Genomic DNA, 19,722 nt, shown 5'->3' on the forward strand with positions numbered 1-19,722 from the left:
TCTCTAAACCATTCTCTACATTTCCATATGAATCATCATTCTAGGACAACAATGTCTTATAGAACTTTCTGGAATGATGGCAATGCTACATATCTGCATTGTCCAGGAGGACAGAAACTACTCCCATGTGGCTATTGAGAACTTCAAACGTGACAAGTGTGACCGGAGAATTGGATTTTAAATTTAATGGAATTCAAATTTATATAGCCACATGAATCTAGAGGGTACCGTAATGGACAGAGCAGTTCTACTGTGGATTATTTTATATCCTACCCTAGTGCTTTCAAAAAGCTCTTTACCTACAGGATAAGGTCTAGAGTCTATAGTATGACGTTGAATGACACTCATAATCCAATCATCTTTTCAGTTTCTGCCACCTCCCCTCCCCTATTCCACATGTTCTACTCTAGCACTGTAGAAACTTGCTTTTCCTAAACAAGCCATAATTTTTAGATCTCTCAGCTTTTGAGCCTGCTCTCTGCTCTGCCTAGAATGTCCTTCCCTTATTTCCTTCCTTTCAAAAGTTGCCCCAACTTTCCATGCCGATAAAGAGTATTTGGGAGTATGTGTGTAGGTTATATGGCCTGCATGCATCCCCAACGTAGCAACCTCCCCTTAGCCTTGACCCTTGACCTTGAACAAGCTGTTTAGTATCTCTCCGCCTGGTTATCTCATCTGTAGAGTGGGAATGATATTTTCTCTCTAACAGAGTTGTTGGAGAATTAGATATTGCACTATTCAGACTCCACTGCTGAGAAAGCACTCAATAAAAAAACGTAATATTTTCTGTCCTCCCGTAACACTTATGACGTGGTATTAGAGGTCCTTCCAGATGGGACTCACTCTCTCTTTCCTCAAGACTGTGAGCTCCTTAGCAGCAAGGACTTGATCTTGTTCATCATCGTCCTCCAGCAGCCGGCATATTGTAGCTATTTGATAAATGCCTTGACTAGGAGACAGCTGAGTGAATCAATTATTCACATACCGTGTCACAGAATTTTTTTTAAAAGTACCCCCTTTTTTTTTTTTTTAATTTATTTATGGCTGTGTTGGGTCTTCGTTTCTATGCGAGGGCTTTCTCTAGTTGCGGCAAGTGGGGGCCACTCTTGATCGCGGTGCGCGGGCCTCTCACTGTCGCGGCCCTCTCACTATCGCGGCCTCTCTTGTTGTGGAGCACAGGCTCCAGACGCGCAGGCTCAGTAGTTGTGGCTCACGGGCCTAATTGCTCCGCGGCATGTGGGATCTTCCCAGACCAGGGCTTGAACCCGTATCCCCTGCATTGGCAGGCAGATTCTCAACCACTGCGCCACCAGGGAAGCCCCAAAAAGTACCCCTTTTGTGTGTATCTTTAGCAAGGAGCAAAAGGGCAGATAGTTGCGGCAAGAATGAGAAAAGAGGGTGCCAACAACTTTTCTTGTAAAGCATTAAATCTTTCTTGTTACTGCCCAGAAAAACTGGCGTGAGCCTGTTGTTGAATCTGTATCCTTTCTCCTTGCTTAACTAGAGTATAGCTCTCACATTTTTGCCATTTTGACTTTCCTTTCTGGGTCCTCTGCCCCTCTCCCGCCATGGGCATTAAGCTTCCATCACTGTCACCAAGGAAACAGCAGGGATGCTCATTCCTCACAGCTCTGCCTATCTGAACTCTGGTTGCCTTTGTCCACTGAGCTAACTAAATTCTTCGTGTGCACACCACTAAATCGACTGTCTTCTACACAGAACTTTATCCATTATTCTACGTTTAAAAAAAAAAACAACAACAACGTATAACTATTTCTTCTCTTGGGAATGGTCTTTTTCCAGACCTGTCAGTACTGTTGAATGCAGCAGACATTTTCGGTCCCTAGGAGGAAATATATAAATTGCCTGTTTAGCCCTTGCACTGTGTGCACTATATAAGTGCGGGTCAATTTTAAAGCGCGCACCAGAGCATTCATAATGGGTTTCGCTTTTAAAAGCACTGCAGACCAAAAATAAACCTGACAAAGGGCAGCTGTAGAGTTTTAACATGTGGAAAACTCCACAGGCGGCAGTTATATAACTGGAAAGAAACATGATAAATATTTCATACCGTTAGATGAACTTCTAACTCTGACACGTGAAAAGCAAAGAACACAAAACACACCTCAACTCTCCACAAAGAAGCAGAAAGCTTACACCGAGGAGAGGCCAAGGCGATTGCTAAAATCTGAGTCCTGCCTTCCAGCTCGAGTCTTGATTGCTTTTTTTCCCCCCTTCGCCTCCAAGGCGGAGCCGGCGAACCCCATCTCCCCGGAGCGCCTCCCCCGCAGGTTCGCGGGTTGGCCAGAAATTTTCCAAAAATCTACACCCTTAGGCTGAAAACCCCCAAAGAAGTTTTGTGCCAAGGAGGGGAAAAGAGGAGTCGGAGCAAGGCAGGCGCAGTCCCTCCTCCTCCGCGCCCCACCCCCAAGCCCTGCGGCCAGCGCCTCCCGCGCCCGGGCTCCTCGCCCTGGGGGACAGCTGGCAGCCCCGCGCGGGACCAGACACAAAGCGGATAAATCCCGGCGGCGCGGGGGTGGGGGCGGGGGCCGCCCGCCCCGCCAGGGCTTCCCTTCCGCCCGTCGCCTCCTCCGGCCCCCTCATTAGGACCCAGCCGACACCTAGTCCGGCTTCCTCGGCCCGCCCCGTCCCAACCTCCCCACACGCCCCCCCCCAAAAAAAAGAACTGTCCAGCCCCCCCCAGGCCCCCGGTTAGGCCGGACCCGCCTCTAGGCAGCGGGCTAAGAAGACGCCCCTGGAAGGGGGAAACTGACATCCCATCAGGCCCCGCCCCTCCCCGCCCCTCCGCTGCAAGAGTCTCTCCTCTCCCGCCCGGAGAAGTTCAGTGCCCCCCCCGGGCTGCCTCCCGCGCTCCCGCGCTCCCGCCGCCGGGACCCTCGGCTTTCGAGGAGCCGGCAGCTCCCGACCCCGCGAAGATGGCGAGGAGGAGCCGCCACCGCCTCCTCCTGCTGCTGCTGCGCTACCTGGTGGTCGCCCTGGACTGTAAGTTGCTGGGGTACCGCCACCCTCCCACCCACTCCTGCTGAGACCAGCTCCCCCAAACCTACAGCCCCTACTACGCTCGGCGCTGGCGGAGGGCTTTCTCTGGGGCCCCGGACGGAAGGTCTGCCGCGGGGCAGCTGACTTGACACCCAGCGAGCCCAGAATTCGGGGGTGCCGTCTGCGGCGGGGGGCCGGAGGTCTTCGGTTTAGTGTAAATCGCCTCTGATTTTGTCAGTTCTAGTTAGAGAAAGTTAAGGCTCCACACCAGCAGGTTCTCATCTTCTTGCAAAGTTGGGTTAAGTTTTCAAAGACACGGAGAAGTGAATAGAATGCAAAACTCACTAACTCCTTAGAAGATGCTAAGATCCCAAGATGGCATCACTCGGAGGCAGGCGCCGGCCACACTCTTCGCACTAGAGCGGGGGGCACTATTAGAATTTTCTTGGCTTTTGAGGGTCCCAGTTGTGCCGCTAATATGCAGTGCACTTTTGGGACGCGGGGTGGAAGGAAATTCCTGGCTGCTGAGCCGGAATTACTTGTATCCTCTCCACCTGCACATCTACATTCAGTTAGAGGAGTCTGGTCTGGGCGCTCCAGCCAGCTGCTGTGTCCTCAGGGGACGTCCAACGGGATGATTGTTAGAAAGATACAGAAGCTCTGATGCTGTAGCGGGAGACTTCCCAAAGCCAACTTCACGGGATGGTTCTAAACAGGATTTTCACGGATTCTGGGCTCATAAGATTTTAAATCCTGGGAATGGTTCCTATTATTTTGTTTTCCTCGCGTTAACTTTTTAGAAGAATGGAGATTACAATAGATCTTTAGCACACTTAAGAAACGAAGTTTTCCTTTTTCTTTCGTTTTAACTTTTTTCTTTCCTTTTATTTATTTTTAATAGAATGCATTATTGTTGTTGCTATTCAAGTTCTGGTAATATAATACTTAAAATAACCTGCAGGTTGCGTGTCTAATAGCATAAAACAATGACTTTCTCGAGCTCTCATTGCCTGAGTATTACTCAGCTCAACGTGGTGTGAGTTTTTGTCCCTAAGTGGGGAAAGAAGGTGCAAGTTGTCTCAGTGAAGGGGGCATGTGCTGACCTATATTATAGGAAATCAAACCAAGAAGTCAAGGCTTCACAATAAAAACCATTACGCAATTTTGACACATCAATTGGTATCATGTTGAACACAGACAAAAAAATCACTAATGCCGAAAGGCAACAGAGGGGAAGGCTGGAGGAATTGTAACAAAACTACTGGGAAAGTTATGTATTTCACTGACAGTCTTAAATTTGAAATAAAAAGGACTGACTTTAGTGTAGAATTATCACTAATTAAAAACAGAGAAAATGATTTTACTCTGGTATTCCTACACAGTAATCAAAATAGAAACAAGACACCCTAAGTTTGAAACTGTAGCCAAGAATAACCCAGAGGCAAACACAGGCTTAGATGAATAGGCAGAATAAGTGCTTTTTCAAGCTTTGGCTAACATTAACACTTTGGCCCTCCTAACCCTGACTCCTACAGGGGATTAATTTGGAAGTGTGCAGGGATCTTTTCTGTATTGTTCCTGGGATGCCAAAAGGCCTGGTATTGCAAGAATGTTTTATTTGCTTTTTAAAAATATTTTAAATTTTATAACAGTTTAGACTTAAAGAAAACTTGCAAAGATGGTATAGAGAGTTCCCATATACACCACACCCACTTTCCCCTATTATTAATATTTTACATTAGTGTGATACATTTGTCACAATTAAGGAACCAATACTGATACATTATTATTAACTGAAGTCCACACTTTATTCAGATTTCCTTCATTCTTCCCTGATGCTCTTTTCTGTTCCAGGATCCCATCCAGGACACCACAGTACATTTAGTAATCCTGTATGTATCCTTAAGCTCCTCTTAGCTGTGAGTTTCTCAGACTTCCCTTGTTTTGTTATTACCTTGACAGGTTTGAGGCGTATTGGCGAAATAGTTTGTAGAATGTCCCTCAATTGGTATTTCTCTGATATTTTTCTCATGACTGGACTGGATTTATGGTTTTTTTGGAGGGAGATCTCTGAGGTAAAGTATCATTTTCATCACATCATATCAAGGGTACATACTGTGACCATGACTTATCACTGTTGATGTTAACCTTTATCACCTGGTCGGGTAGTGTATGCCAGGTATCTCCATGGGTTACCTTCCCCCCCACCTTCCATACTGTATTTTTTGGAAGGAAGTCACTATGTACAACCCACACTTAAGGAAGAAGAGTTATAATCCACCTCCTTGAGAGTGGAGTAGCTCCATAAATTACTTGGAATTTCTCTGCTTGAGAGATGTCTCTTCCCCCACTCCATTCATTCATTCATCTATTTTTTTCTCAGTATAAGCTCATCAATATTTATTTTGCACTTTGGATTACAGTCCAATACTATTTTATTTATTTTAGATTGTCCAGCTTTGGCCATTGGGAGTTCTTAAAATTGGTTCCTGTGTCCCTTTGACATCCCTCCATCATTGTGTATATATGTGTGTTTGTTTGTTTGTTTTTAGCACTTCCTTACTTTCTGGTCCCACAAAATGCTCCAGGCTGATCCTGTGTATATTTTCTGCTCCAGTTCCAGAATGAACCACTGCTCCAAGGAGCCCTAGTTCCTTTGATTGGAGAATGGTATTAGAAACCAAGATCTGGGTACTAGGTACATTCATTGCTTTTAGGGTGTTGTTGAAAAAACAAGAATGTTCTTCAAGGCTAAGTTTCACTCCACCGTCCTATTTTTGATTTATCCACTCAGGTTTCACGTTCAGATCCAAAAACTGTACTGAAGGCTTACCTATGTATCACACTGTTCCTAGGACTTTCCTGTATGTTTTCTCTTTTTAAGTTCTCAACAAATGCATGAGATAGAACATATCTTCAACTTACAGGTAGGGACCCTAAGGCTCAGGAAAGCTAAGTTACTTGTCTAAGCTCACTTATCTAGGCTGGAAAGAGGTGGAACTGGGATTTGAAGATCAGAGACTTTGTTGCATAGATAGCTGGCCTTCACTCCTCTCATTTTTCTGAGCACTAAACTCTTTTTGCCATCTTCATTCAAGGAAAGACAGTGTATTCCTTGTGCTCTAATTATATACTCATCTTCTTGATATTCATCCCAAATACGACTGTACCACTCTTTTGTCTCAATCCTAATATGTATAATATCATGCTCATTCCCATTCTTTCTTTTTACTTCTATCTGTCAATATTCTTTGTTTCTTTTTGGTAGTCAGGAGGATTGCTTTTTGTTGTTATTGCTGTTATTTAAATTCTGATTTCAGTGTACCTGTTGATAGGTGGACATTTATTTGTGTGTTTAGTTGAATTATATTTTTCTTTCCCACTAAAATAGAAGCTCCATGTGGGAAGAAATTTCTTGATGTTTGCTCACTACTGTATGTCCAATGCTGAGCAAAGTGCTTGGTTAATGGTACGGGTAAATATACACCTGTCGAAGGGGAATGGGTTAAGGTGGAGTGGGTGGAAGAAATGTATGGATAGAGTTAACGATCGTATTATAAATCATGAAGCCCTAACTTATTCTACGTAGGTGAGATGTCAGATTTCTCTGAGGTAACACTTAAGAAAAGGAGTTGAATGTGAACAAGAGCAGTGTGCTGTTCTTGGCAATACACAGCTGGTGGCAGCTGGTCCTCAGATCTAGACTGGAACCCAAGCCAGGCAACTTGGCCTGAGTTTGTAATCTCTCATCAACTGACAAGGACCGTGGAGGGGGAGAGAGGTTTGGATCTTCTGCAAAATTACAAGGTTCTGCCTCTATGATGGAATTGACCCAAAACAGCACTCCAGGAAACCAGTGCCCAGAAAATTCTGCCCTCTGTCAACATTGTTAAGAACAAAGCATCATAATCAACTTGCTGAAGAGAACTGGTTCCATCTTGACATAGTCAACATGAATGCAAAGGTCAAATTGTGCTTGCTGGTAGACCCGATAATCATTTTAAGACAGTAACAGACATGACATTAAAAAGGAAGATGTCAAAAGCAAAAATATCAGCATAAAGAGAACAGTGAGTTCCCTATGGCTGAGGACACTCATTTACCTCCACATGAGCAGTTCAATGAGAGAAGCCCATGTGAATTTACACACATGTGCTCTGCCCATGGTTTCTATCACACTGTCTTCCTCCAGTGGGCCTCTTTGGTGGAGAAGATGTATTAGACCATAGAGGCAAGAGCTACTGTGTTAAAGTCAGACCAGCAGAAATCTGTAAAAGCCATTGTTTAAAATAACATTTCTTTACATCCCATAACAATGTAGTGACACCACTGCTGAGCCGATACTCCAGGCTATTTATATTGCCAGATTGATGTGTTGTTTTGTTTTGTTTTTTAATAAATTTATTTATTTTATTTTTGGATGGGTCTTCGTTGCTGCACGCGGGCTTTCTCTAGTCGCAGTGAGCGGGGGCTACTCGTTGCGGTGCGCAGGCTTCTCATTGCAGTGGCGTCTCTTGTTGCGGAGCACGGGCTCTAGGCGCGTGGGCTTCAGTAGTTGTGGCACGTGGACTCAGTAGTTGTGGCTCGTGGGCTCTAGAGCACAGGCTCAGTAGTTGTGTCACACAGGCTTACTTGCTCCGCGGCATGTGGGATTTTCCTGGACCAGGGCTCGAACCCCTGTCCCCTGCAATGGCAGGTGGATTCTTAACCACTGCACCACCAGGGAAGCCCCCCAGGTTGATGTTTCGAGGAAGATGAGGGTGAGTCAGAATCTGGGTCAAGTGCTTTCTTTGGCAAAAGAAGAAAAAGAAAACTTAAAACTGGGCACTACTTTCTTGGAAGGTGTTACTGAGGTCAGAACTCAGAAAAAAAAAAGCCCAAATGTATGTTTCCTATTGTCGCAGTAACAAATTACGATAAATTTAATGCAGCACAAATTTATTATCTTAAATTTCTAGAGGTCAGAAGTGTGAAATAGGTCTCACTGGGCTAAAATCGAGGTATGGGAAGGGCAGTGTTCCTTCTGGAGGGTCTAGGGGAGAATCTGTTTCCATGTGTTTTCCAGCTTCTAGAGGCCAGCCATGGCCCCATTCCTCCAGATGCAAAGCCAACAATGCCAGGCTGCCATATCTCTGGTTCTCTCTCTTCTGCCTCCCTCTTCCACTTATAAGGACCCTTAAAATTACATCAGGCCCACCTGGGTAATCCAGAATAATCTACTCATCTCAAGATCAGCTGGTTAGCGACTTTATTCCGTCTACAACCTTATTTCCTATTTACCATGTAAGGTAACATATAGGTTCCTGGAATTAGGATGTGGACACCTTGGGGGGGGGCATTATTTTGCCTACCACAGCAACCAAAATTAGGATGTGTTGTGTAATCGGTGTTGTGGCCAAGAACATTCTAGAGCCCATGGAGCAACCATAACTCTTCCCTTTAAATTATACTTCATAGTGTTATAGATTTGCATTTTTTGAGCTGTATTTCAGATGGCATAGTGTAGTGGTAAAGAGCACGTACTCTGATGCTGAACTCTGCTCACTTACCAGCTCTGTGACCTTGTACAAGTTATTTGACTTTTGTGTGTGTTTGTTGACCCATCTGTAATGGTGATAATCCCAATAACAGTACTTACCTCATAGAGGTTTAGGGAGAAAGAAATGTGTTCACATGTATAAAGCACGTAAAAAACTGTTACTGTTATTATTGTTAAAATTTAGGGGCAATGAAGTTAAACATTCATATTATCACTTATAATGGATTTCTGACATTTTTGAGAGTCATAGACAAAGAATAGGCTGTTTCATAAGTACTGTACTAGTTTAAACAGCCTGTTTTATTTACTTTTATTATGTTAAGAGTTTATTTTAGGGAATTCCCTGGCGGTCTAATGATTAGGACTCCACGCTTCCACTGCAGGGGGCACTGGTTCAATCCCTGGTTGGGAATTAAGGTCCCACAAGCCGCGCAGCATGGCCAAAAAGTAAAATAAAATAAAATAACTAAAATGTTAGATTAAAAACTTTAAAATGTTAAAAAAAGAGAATTTTTTTAGAATGTGTTTTTTAGAGTTTTATTACAAAATACACACACATACGTCTCTATCTATCTGTCTATGAAAAGATTATACCCGTAACCAGGTAAAGAAGATGAGGGAGACCATTTCTGATGGCGCCAACAGCATGCACAGATGTCCTTGGGGGAGAGCGTTCAGGAAGAGGGTGAAGGAATAAAATAAGTCCTTTAAGGCCAGAGTACGGAGAGCAGGGGAGGGTGAGAGACAGCAACCAGGTGGTGGGGGGCTTTGTGAGACACAATTAGGATTTTGAATTTATCCTAAAGTAAGGAAAAGCCATTGAAGGCTTTTAAACACTGAATATCAGTCAGATTTGCATTTCAAAAAGAGAACACAGTGGATGGAGGATAGAGAATGGGCAGATTGGATAGGTGGGAAGTTGGAAGTGGGGAGACCAACGATTGGAGTGGTCCAGGCAATTACTTCCTAAGTATGTCTTTTATATAGTTTACTGAAATATATACATACACAAACATAGATCATTAAACATATACATATACCCAGAGAAAATTGTTTTATTATTTGAAATGTAGTTAATTAATCAGGGATTTGAGAAAAATTGTTCTTTGGTTTTTAAGGAATTAAAAAAAAAAATCATGTATACTGCAGGCGTTTCCAACTTTCTGTTCAGCTCCCAGCATATAAACATAAAACAGTAGCTCTTTGGGTTACTATTTCTCTTCTTTCAGTGTTGTTCTCTTTTCCAATACCTGAGTTTGTCTTCCACCAGTATTTTTTTAAGTGTTTTTAGAGTTTCACCAAGTTGCCACCCTTTGGAGGGTGATTTGATTAGTTGTGATGGGAAGAAGAGTGGCCTTCTGTGTTACTAAGGGTATGAGTGTGTGCATGAGAGAGAGAGAGAGAGAGAGAGAGAGAGAGAGAGAGAGAGAGAGAGAGAGAGGGAGGGAGAGAGAGAGAGGATGTGTGTGCCCAAATGAATGCCTGCTGACAGGCCCACAGAACCCTACTCAGGATCTTCAAACCAATGAGTGGGTCAGCAGTGTTCTGCAGTTTGAATTGTTCTTATGTTTTATGAGGAGAGAAGCAAAACACTGTCCTGGACGTAGTCCTGTGAAGTAGGTCAAGAGCTGCTCTCTTAAAGGGAACCCTGCTACACTGTTGATGGGAATGTAAATTGGTGCAGTCACTATGGAAGCCATATGGAGGTTCCTTAAAAAACTAAAAATAGACTTACCATATGATCCAGCAATCCCACTCCTGGGCACAGATCTGGAAAAGACAAAAACTCTAATTTGAAAAGATACAGGCACCCCAGTGTTCATTGGAGCACTGTTTACAATAGCCAAGACATGGAAGCAACCTAAATGTCCACTGACAGATGAATGGATAAAGAAGATGTGGTAAATATATACAGTGGAATATTACTCAGCCATAAAAAGAATGAAATAATGCAGTAAGTCAGACAGAGAAATATAAATAGCATATAATGTCACTTATATGTGGAATCTAAAATGAACTTATTTCCAAAACAGAAATAGACTTACAGACATAGAAAACAAACTTATGGTTACTAAAAAGGAAGGGCGGGGAGGGATAAGTTAGGAGTTTGGGATTAATAGATTCACACTACTATATATAAAACAGATAAACAACAAGGACCTACCATGTAGCACAGGGAACTATATTCAATATCTTATAATAACCTATAATGGAAAAGAATCTGAAAAAGAATTATATATATATATATATATATATATATATATATATATACTTTGTTGTATACCTGAAAGTAACACAACATTGTAAGTCAACTATACTTCAATAAAAAAATAATAATTTAAAAAATATGTTTTTCGGAAACAATTTTGAACGGTTCCCGAAGTACAACCACAGAACTGTATAATGTTCTAAGGGACAGAATTCGACGAGTACTGATTAAACCATAATTTTCCTCCCAGAAATTCTCTAAAACTGTTGAAAATAGAGGTAAACACTTCATTTTACTCTAAGTAAACGGGTCATTCATGCCTGTTCAACTGCGTTCTCCAGATCTTCAGAGGATCTCCTACTGCTGTTGTTGACGTTGCTAACAGCCCACCTGGAAAGAAACTTTGTGGAGAAAAATGTCAAATATTTCCTTCTAGAAACTGGAAGTGGGGAAACATACAAGAGGGGACTCTATGTGAGTAAATAAAGTGCTCTTGAATGATTTAAAAAAGAAAAAGAGCCACTCTCTTAGCTTTCCACCATCTGGGCTCCAAAAGCCCTGAGCAAGAATCCTCGTGAGCATAACTGACGTGAGTTTTGGTCCTTAACTAAAGAGTCTTGTCTCTCTCTCTCTCTCTCTCTGATGTCATTGGACTCAAGATTTTATTTGTTTCGTTGGATTTTCTATTTTGTTTTAGTTTTCCAAATGCCTCACAGGGACATTTTGGGACAAATTTGTCTTTATACTTGTACAGAGTGAAGAAGCCTAACTGGTCTCTCTCCTTTATGCAAGGTGTTTCCGGTTTGCTGGCTCACATCTTGTCAAAACAGTCGCCTGCTGTTTTCAGTTTTAGCTTTTCTCACACTATGAAAACTTGCTCAATACTTTACGACGGACGTGATCAAAGACAAAAATAGATCACTGTTAAATGCATCTACTTACATGTTCAACTAGCATAATTTATGTATATGGTGAATTCGAACATCACAGAAAAGTTATCAAATGAGAACTGTCTCCTTTACAGTCCTCCTGATTTTTATTCCACTCCCACTCTTTTAATCTGATTGTTTAATTGAGGTATAGTTGATGTACAGTATTGTATAAGTTTCAGATATACGACATTCACAATTTTTAAAGGTTATATATACTCCGTTTATAGTTATTATACAATATTGGTTATATTCCCTGTGCTGTACAATATATCCTTGTAGCTTGTTTATCTTATGCATAGTAGGTGGTACCTGTTAATCTCCTACCCCTATGTTGTCCCTTTCCCTCACTCCCTCCGCTCGTAACCACTAGTTTGTTCTCTATACCTGTGAGTCTGTTTCTTTTTTGTTATATTCACTAGTTTGTTTTATTTTTTAGATTCCACATATAAGTGATATTATACAGTATTTGTCTTTCTCTGATATATTTCACTAAGCATAATACCCTCCAAGTCCACGCATGTTGTTGCAAATGACAAATTTTCATTCTCTTTTTATGGCTGAGTAATATTGCATTGTGTTTGTTTGTGTGTGTGTGTGTGTGTGTGTGTGTGTGTGTATGAGACATCTTCTTTGTCCATTCATCTGTTGATAGACACTTAGGTTGCTTCTATATCTTGGCTACTGTAAATAATGCTGCTATGAACATTGGGGTGCATGTATCTTTTTGAATTAGTGTTTTTGTTTTCTTCAGATATATGCCCTGAAATGGAATTGCTGCGTCATATGGTAGCTCTGTTTTTAGTTTTTTGAGGAACCCCCATGCTGTTTTTCACAGTGGTTGCACCAATTTACATTCCTACCGATAGTGTATAAGGGTTCCCTTTTCTCCACTTCCTCATCAATGAAGTAGCCCACTCTTAAGTTTCTTGCATGTGATTCCAGAAAAATCGTCGGGGGGGAATGTAGTTCCAGCATATATGAGCATACCTGTATAGTTTCTTTAAAAATAAAAATCAAAATTACTGTGCTTAATGTTCTGCACCTTCCAACAGATCAAATCATATTGTGTATAATATTCTGTGCTTTCCTACAAAGTATCTATTTTTACCAGTAGCTAAAGCCATAACCCAAAGCTGGGTCGCCAAACAGGACTCATGATAACATCTTGAAGAGGCCTTTTTAAAACCCTGTGGCAAGATGCAGTAGGGACTATCTTCTAGTTAAAACCACTAAATATAAGTAGTGAAACCAAGTGCTATAACAAAACAGAGGGAAATAAACTCCCAAACCAGTGATCAAAACTAGAAAGAGAAAAATTCCAACCTAGACCCAGTGAAAAAATCCAAAGGAGAAGAGAGTAAGGGCCAGAGAGGACAGAGACACCAGCACCAGTTAGGATTTACAGACAAGTGCAAGCTGCTGCTATTTTTAAAGGAGAGGAAAGAAGTAATGACCACAAATAAAATTGGGAACACGTTGAGCTACTGGGAAAGTGCTAAATTTGAAAAGAGAGAATTGTGTTTATGTTCAAAAAAAATGCTGTAGAGTCACTTTAAAATAGGAATGGATTCTAATCGGAAGTAGAATGGACATAATACAATAAACAATGACTCAAGTGTAAATAAACACTGATCTATTCAATCCAATAATTTAATTACTGGTTCTTATTATTTAATCCAATAATCTAAACACAGTGAGCTCTGCCATAAAATATATAAAAGTTTTACATAAACTGATTGGGGCTATGGTATTATTGTACCATAACCCCATATAATGCTTTTGGTCCCAGAAGAAGTCAGGTTCTTTTGTGTTTGTGCCCCGTGTGCGTGTGTGTGTGTATGTGTGTAAGGGAGTGAACCTCTATGCCATTTTATCTAGATACAATGTTTCTCCTCCCAGCCTCCATCTCTTCTACTGTTGTTGTCATCCTTGTTCAGATGTTCTCCATGTTGCCAAACGCAAGTCCTCTCTGAAGGTCTAAGTCCAAAATCCCTTACCTCTTCTTTTAAGTCTTTCCAAGTCATCCATTTTTCAAAGCCAAAGTCTACTGCTTATTATAATCCTGGTGCTCTTGGCATGTTCCTGGTTCTCTTACGGCACTTATTGGGCTGTACAGTTATCATTTTACACGTGCATCTGGATTATGAGTTCGCTGAGGACAGAGACAACACATCTTTGTGTCCCCAGCAGCTAGTGTGGTGCTTGGCACATAGTGGTTCTTTAATAATTAGTTAAATAAAAGTAAGTAACCTGGAGTTTAAATGTTTGTTTATTTGCCTCTTAGCTTCATAAAATTACATAACTTTTTAGTAATACAAATCCCAGGAGACATGTAAAATTCATAGTCCTTAATGAATGTATGATTTTACTGCTCCTCGAACTCCCTCCTTGCTTGTTAACTGAGACCTCCTTAGAGTTACTAGGAAGTATAGAGACAGATCTGCCTTAAACAGGTGCCGATTCCTGGATGCCTCCTTGTATCATAAAAACACATAAGCTTCTCTTGAATTGACAAACATTGATTATAAACTCAGATGAATTAAACAATACCTCCTCACAAACTGCCTGAGATAAAACACAACATAGGATGTTACCAAGGTTTTTTTGTTTGTTTGGTTGGTTTTGTTTTCTGCACCTCGCAGCTTGTGGAATTTTTTAGTTCCCCGACCAGGGTTTGAACTCAGGCCCTTTGCAATGAGAGCATGGAGTCCTAACCACTGGACCGCTAGGGAATTCCCACAGAGTTTTAAAAGTACTCTCTGGGACAAGGGATTCCAGATTTTCCCCTCAAGGTTCAATCCCTTTGCCACTCAGTTGATATTATAGCAATTCATGTCCCACAATAGTGAAAAGTTTATTAAGAAAGATGAGAGGACAGGGCCTGATAAAGTGATCTTTACTTCCAAACCAAAGATGGTTTTCTTAGGCATTCTTGTCCAGTAACATTTTCTTGTGGGATCTCCTCATTAGCACTGAAAAAGTTTCCTCAGAATCCCGGTAACTCATCATCTCAGTCCAAGGGTACCATCACATAGTTCAGCGTTAGGCAAATGCCAAGATTAGATACGTCTTAAGAATCTCAGCTCTATTGTGCTACTCCCCCGCAAAAGTCTGTCTGAGGATGCTGGAATATTCAAAAATCGCTGTCTGGAGCACTGGTCCTAAAACTTTTTTTTGATTCCATATTCTACTTTTTTTTTTTTTTTAAAGAGCATATGCCCCAACATAAGTTTTTGGTTATAAATTACATACATGTGTTTTTGTATTAATATATTACATTAATTATAAAATATACATAAAATAAATATTATACTAGATGCTGGAAAATAAACAAACACTAATACCTTTGGGCAGAAATGAAGTGGTGGTAGCCCTATATTACAGAATTTGATAAAGCCTCTGTAATTAAAACACTGTGGGACTGGTACATGAAGAGACTGACAGACAGATGGAACAGAATATAAAGTCCAGAAATTGGCCCAAGTTCACTTATAAATTTAGGATAGATAGGGATAAAAATAGAGATCTATCTATCTAAACCTACCTTTCTATATGTCTGTATTTATCTATCTATCTGTTTATTTATCTACGTATAAAATGGTAGCATCTCAAACCATTGAGAATTCTTATTAAATATTGTTACAACAGTTGTGCAGTGATTTAAGGGAAATTGGATCTGAACCTGATAGTGTACATAGGGATAAAGTCCAAATGAATCAGAGATCTAAATGTAAGTAAGCAAATAAATAAGACCATTGCCCCCAAACAAAACAAAACAAACAAAACAAAACAGAACAAAGCATGGTACGTTCTTCTATGAATTGGACTATATATCCAAAGAGCATCTGCATGAAAAAGAACACTATACACAAATCAAAAGATAAATGTCTAATTGGGAAAATATATTTGCAGTTTAATCCTCAACCAAAGAGTATTATCACTGATATAACAAAGATCCTTAAAAATGGAAAGAGAATAAAAATATAAAGAACAAAATAGAAAAATGGCACATGGGCATGCCACACACACACACACACACACACACACACACACACACACACACACAAGCAAACCCCAGAGAGTTCCCAGAAGAAAAATTCAAATGATTCTTCAAGTATGAAGCTCTTGGGAATTCAATGGCCGTCTAGTGATAGGACTCCTTGCTTTCACTGCCAAGGCTCCCGGGTTCAATCCCTGGTCAGGGAACTAAGATCCCACAAGCTGTGCAGCCAAAAAAAAAAAGAAAAAAACAACTGATAAGTATGAAGCTCTGCTCAACATAACTTGAAATATAAATTATTAAACCTTCACAAAGACGGCATCTCTTGCCTACCAGATTAGCAAAAACACATAACTCATCTGCATGTTCCTTTACTGAGGTTGTATGGAAATAGGCACTTTCACACACTCTTGATGGGCAGTGTAATGAGGTGTCTGCTCTGGAGTGGAATTCAGCAATGTGTAGAAGAATTACATATCTACCCTTTGACTCATCCACCCCACTACTGGGAGCCTGTTCCAGAGCTGTATAAAACAGGACATGATTCATGCATGATATTTTTTATTTCAAAATTACTTATTAAAAAAAGACTGAAAACAATCAAATACCCATCAGTAGGGGGTTGGCTGAATAAATAAAATGGTGTGCAATGTCATGAAAAGGAATGAGGGCAGTCTCCATGTATGGATATAGTAAGTGAAAAAAGCAAGGTACAGAACTGTATAGCTTCACATGGTACATTTTTCGGAAGAAAGAAATGCTGGGAAGTTAAATGAAAACTATTCACAATGGGTAGAAGGGACAGGAATAGAACAGATTTCTCTTAATAACTTATTACATAGATTTGATTTTGAAAACTTAAAGGTTGTATTTAAAAGATAAAATTCATTAAAGCATCCATCTGTGAAAATTGAAAACAGATGGAAAAAGATGAACCTACTGTATATCAAATCAGTGATATAACCACATAGAGGAAAGAAGCTCCAGTCTGAGCTTAGAAAATAATATTCCCCTGAATAGTAGGATATACTTTAGGGATGAATAAAGCTACAAATACTTTGTAAACTAAAGTAATTTAAAATAGTGGTTTTGTTCTTTTGAAACTACTTCGTATTACAGGACAATTCAAATCAGTAATTATATCGATATAGAAAGATAAAGATTTTCATCGCAGGAAAAAAGAGATACATGTATAATGTTTTTTAAAAAGGTAAGTGAAAGCCCTATAATGTTATATTTGATTTGAAAAATCACTATGAACTCATGATGCTTTTTTCAGATGCAAGAATCTGAAAAAGAATATATATATACATAAACATATATATGTATATATATACAGTAACTGAATCACCTTGCTGTATACCTGAAACTAACATTATAAATCAACTATACTTAAATTTAAAAAAATGAAAGAAAAAGAAAAATACAAAAAAAAAAAGAACGACACATTTTCTGTGTCTGTCCACTAAAAAGGCCTAGATGAAATCACAACCTGTATCAGTCAGCTTTTATGAAGTAACAAAAAAACCCCAAATTTCAGTAGTTTGCAACTATATGCATCATTTTTGCTGCTTTTCAATTTTGGTGGCTCCAGGTCAGCTGCAAAATCTCTGCTCTACATGTCTCATTCCAGGCCCCAGGCTGAAAGAGCTGCCCCTATTTGGGAGAGACAGTCCTTGTGGCCAAGGGCAAAGGCAGGAGGCAGAGCTAAATCATGCAACAGCTCTGAAAGCATCCACTTAACATGATGGATGTCCACTGGTCAAAGCACGTCATATGGCCAGACCTGGAACTGGGGTAGGGGAGTGTATTCTGCCTGCCGGGATGCCCTGGAAATCATGCGATAATAAGTGGGAAGAGAATGAGTAGTTGGGAATAATAATATAATCTATTCTACAACCCCATAAAAATGATCACAGACTGTGATCTAGATACCATTCCACACTAGCAGTGACTCGGGATCTTTGGAGGAGCATCTGATTCCGTGTTTAGAGTTGGGCATATATGAGTGTGGGACATTTTGTTGCACCAGAAAGCAAGTTAGAACTCTCAGAGCTACTGAGGTTGTGTCTAAAAGACACAGGAATCAACATAAAAGGGCTCTCTTTGGCCAAATTAGAGGCAATTTGAGAATCAAAAAAATTTTTTTAAATATTGAATGCAATTGATTTAAAGATGTTGAATATATTTTTTAATGTATTAATTATGCAGATACCAAAAAGAGAGAGAAAGTCAATTAAAAAAAAAAAAAGACAGTTACCACCCTTTGGTCACCATCTGAACTAAGTCAGTTTCTTCTTCCTCTGATATTTGGCGGTCAATAATAAGGCTTTGTCCTGCTTTCCTTTATGTTTGCATATGTAAGCACATCCTTAATTGACAAGGAAAAGTTCTTCTCTATAGAATTCAAGCTAATAAATGCGCAAAGATAATAGAAAAAAATAGAATCTAATTATCATTATCCTGCAACTTGTAATTGGCTTAGGATATGATTATTAAGGGGTAAAAACAGAAAAAATGTTGATGGGAAACTTTACAATGGAGGGATCAGTCTGTTTATCACCTGAAACCACTATTTAGTCTTAACATCATTAAAAGTGGGACAACCAAACATTCAGTGATACAATAGGAAGCATATAACATTCCCTATGTAGTATTCTTGACCATCCCTCAAAAAAAAAGGTGACCTTTGCTTGAATCAACCCTCTAGACAAGCTAGCTTCTTTTTGAAGGAGAGTAGATACATAGATTAAATGACCCCACAAGGCCACACACAAACTCAGAAACTGGGCTTTTCTACAGAATAACTGACCAGGTTTCTGCAACAAGTCAATGGCATGAAAGGAAAAAATAAAAGGGAGGAAAGAGCAGGTTAGCTCTAGATTAGAACAAACCAAGAGAAAAAGCCTACAAAGCAAATGTAATGTTGAGACATGGTTTGGATCCTGATTCAAATAAAACATCAAGAAAATTGGACTAGGGCTGGTTATTAGATTATACCAAGGAATTATTTTAAATTTTGTTAGTTGTTCTAATGGAGTTGTAGACATATGTCTTCAATTTGAGTTGATACCTACTTAAATATTTAATAAAGAAAAAATTGTTAATATATATGATTTGCTTGAAAATTCCTCAACAACAAAAAGGGGTAGATGAAGTAAATGTGGCAAAGTCTTTATAACTGTTGAATCCAAATAATGAAATATGGGGTTTATTGTTCTGTTCTCTCCACTTTTATGTCTATTTGGAAATTTTTCATAGTAAAAAACTACTTAAACCCATAAATACAAATAAAGAGAAGAATGTGCCAAATATATAGAAATTCTAATATTTTTATTCACCCCTCTGGGTTGTCTTATACATTCTACCTTAGAGTTTACTGGTTTAAAGAGAAAATAAATAGACCAAAGTGAGTCTACAGAAGATATCTGAATTATCTGTTTTCTTAAACTCTACACCTTAGCCAGGGTAGTCAATATAAGAAACCCACATTCTGTTTAAATAGCCCCCTTTTAAATCTAGTTTGTCTCTTTCACACTAATAAAATGCCTTCAGACAAACAAATGAACACCCTGCCACTAACTGGAACTCCACGATCCTGGGTTACACTGCAAAATCTTTTAGTGAATCTACTGCATAACAGCCGTTTTTCTTCATGATGTAGTGTGGATCTTTCGGTTCATTTATTTTGAAAGGGACTTTAATATTTTATTCCCTAAAATGTGAAAGGACCCATTAGATGAGTGCATGTCATATTCATAGACAGATGGCAAGAAAAGATGAATGTAAAAAAGTGAGTTGATTAAATTCCTAAATATTTAAAATTTTTTCTCCTGCATTTATTTAATGGAGGCTGACTCAATCAGGCCTTTCTTATCAAGCATCTGGCTCTTCTAAACAACAAAAGAGAACACTTGCAGCCTTCTTATAGGGTAAGGTCATATCCAGCATTTGACATTATCAACTCTTTCAAAATTGCTCATACTTTCTAAAATATTTAACGTTCAAACCCATGTCATTAATAACTTAATGTCAAGTTCCA

General features: G+C 39.8%; 1 protein-coding gene across 7 annotated transcripts in view; it reads left to right on the forward strand.

The window, feature by feature from the left end:
* The first annotated feature begins 2,876 nt into the window (after positions 1-2,876).
* JAM2 (junctional adhesion molecule 2) overlaps positions 2,877-19,722 on the forward strand; it is a 67,131-nt gene continuing 50,285 nt past the window's right edge. For all 7 annotated transcript variants that reach the window (XR_009008241.1, XR_009008242.1, XR_009008240.1 and 4 more), the window contains exon 1: positions 2,877-3,003. Coding sequence is in view for 3 of the 7 variants with exons in the window: in XM_057545954.1 (XP_057401937.1) it covers positions 2,937-3,003 (67 nt within the window). In the remaining 4 variants the exon portion in view is untranslated. The remainder of the gene's footprint in view (positions 3,004-19,722) is intronic.

The sequence above is a fragment of the Balaenoptera acutorostrata genome, chromosome 4, assembly GCF_949987535.1.
Source record: "Balaenoptera acutorostrata chromosome 4, mBalAcu1.1, whole genome shotgun sequence".
In the NCBI taxonomy this organism is placed as follows: domain Eukaryota; kingdom Metazoa; phylum Chordata; class Mammalia; order Artiodactyla; family Balaenopteridae; genus Balaenoptera; species Balaenoptera acutorostrata.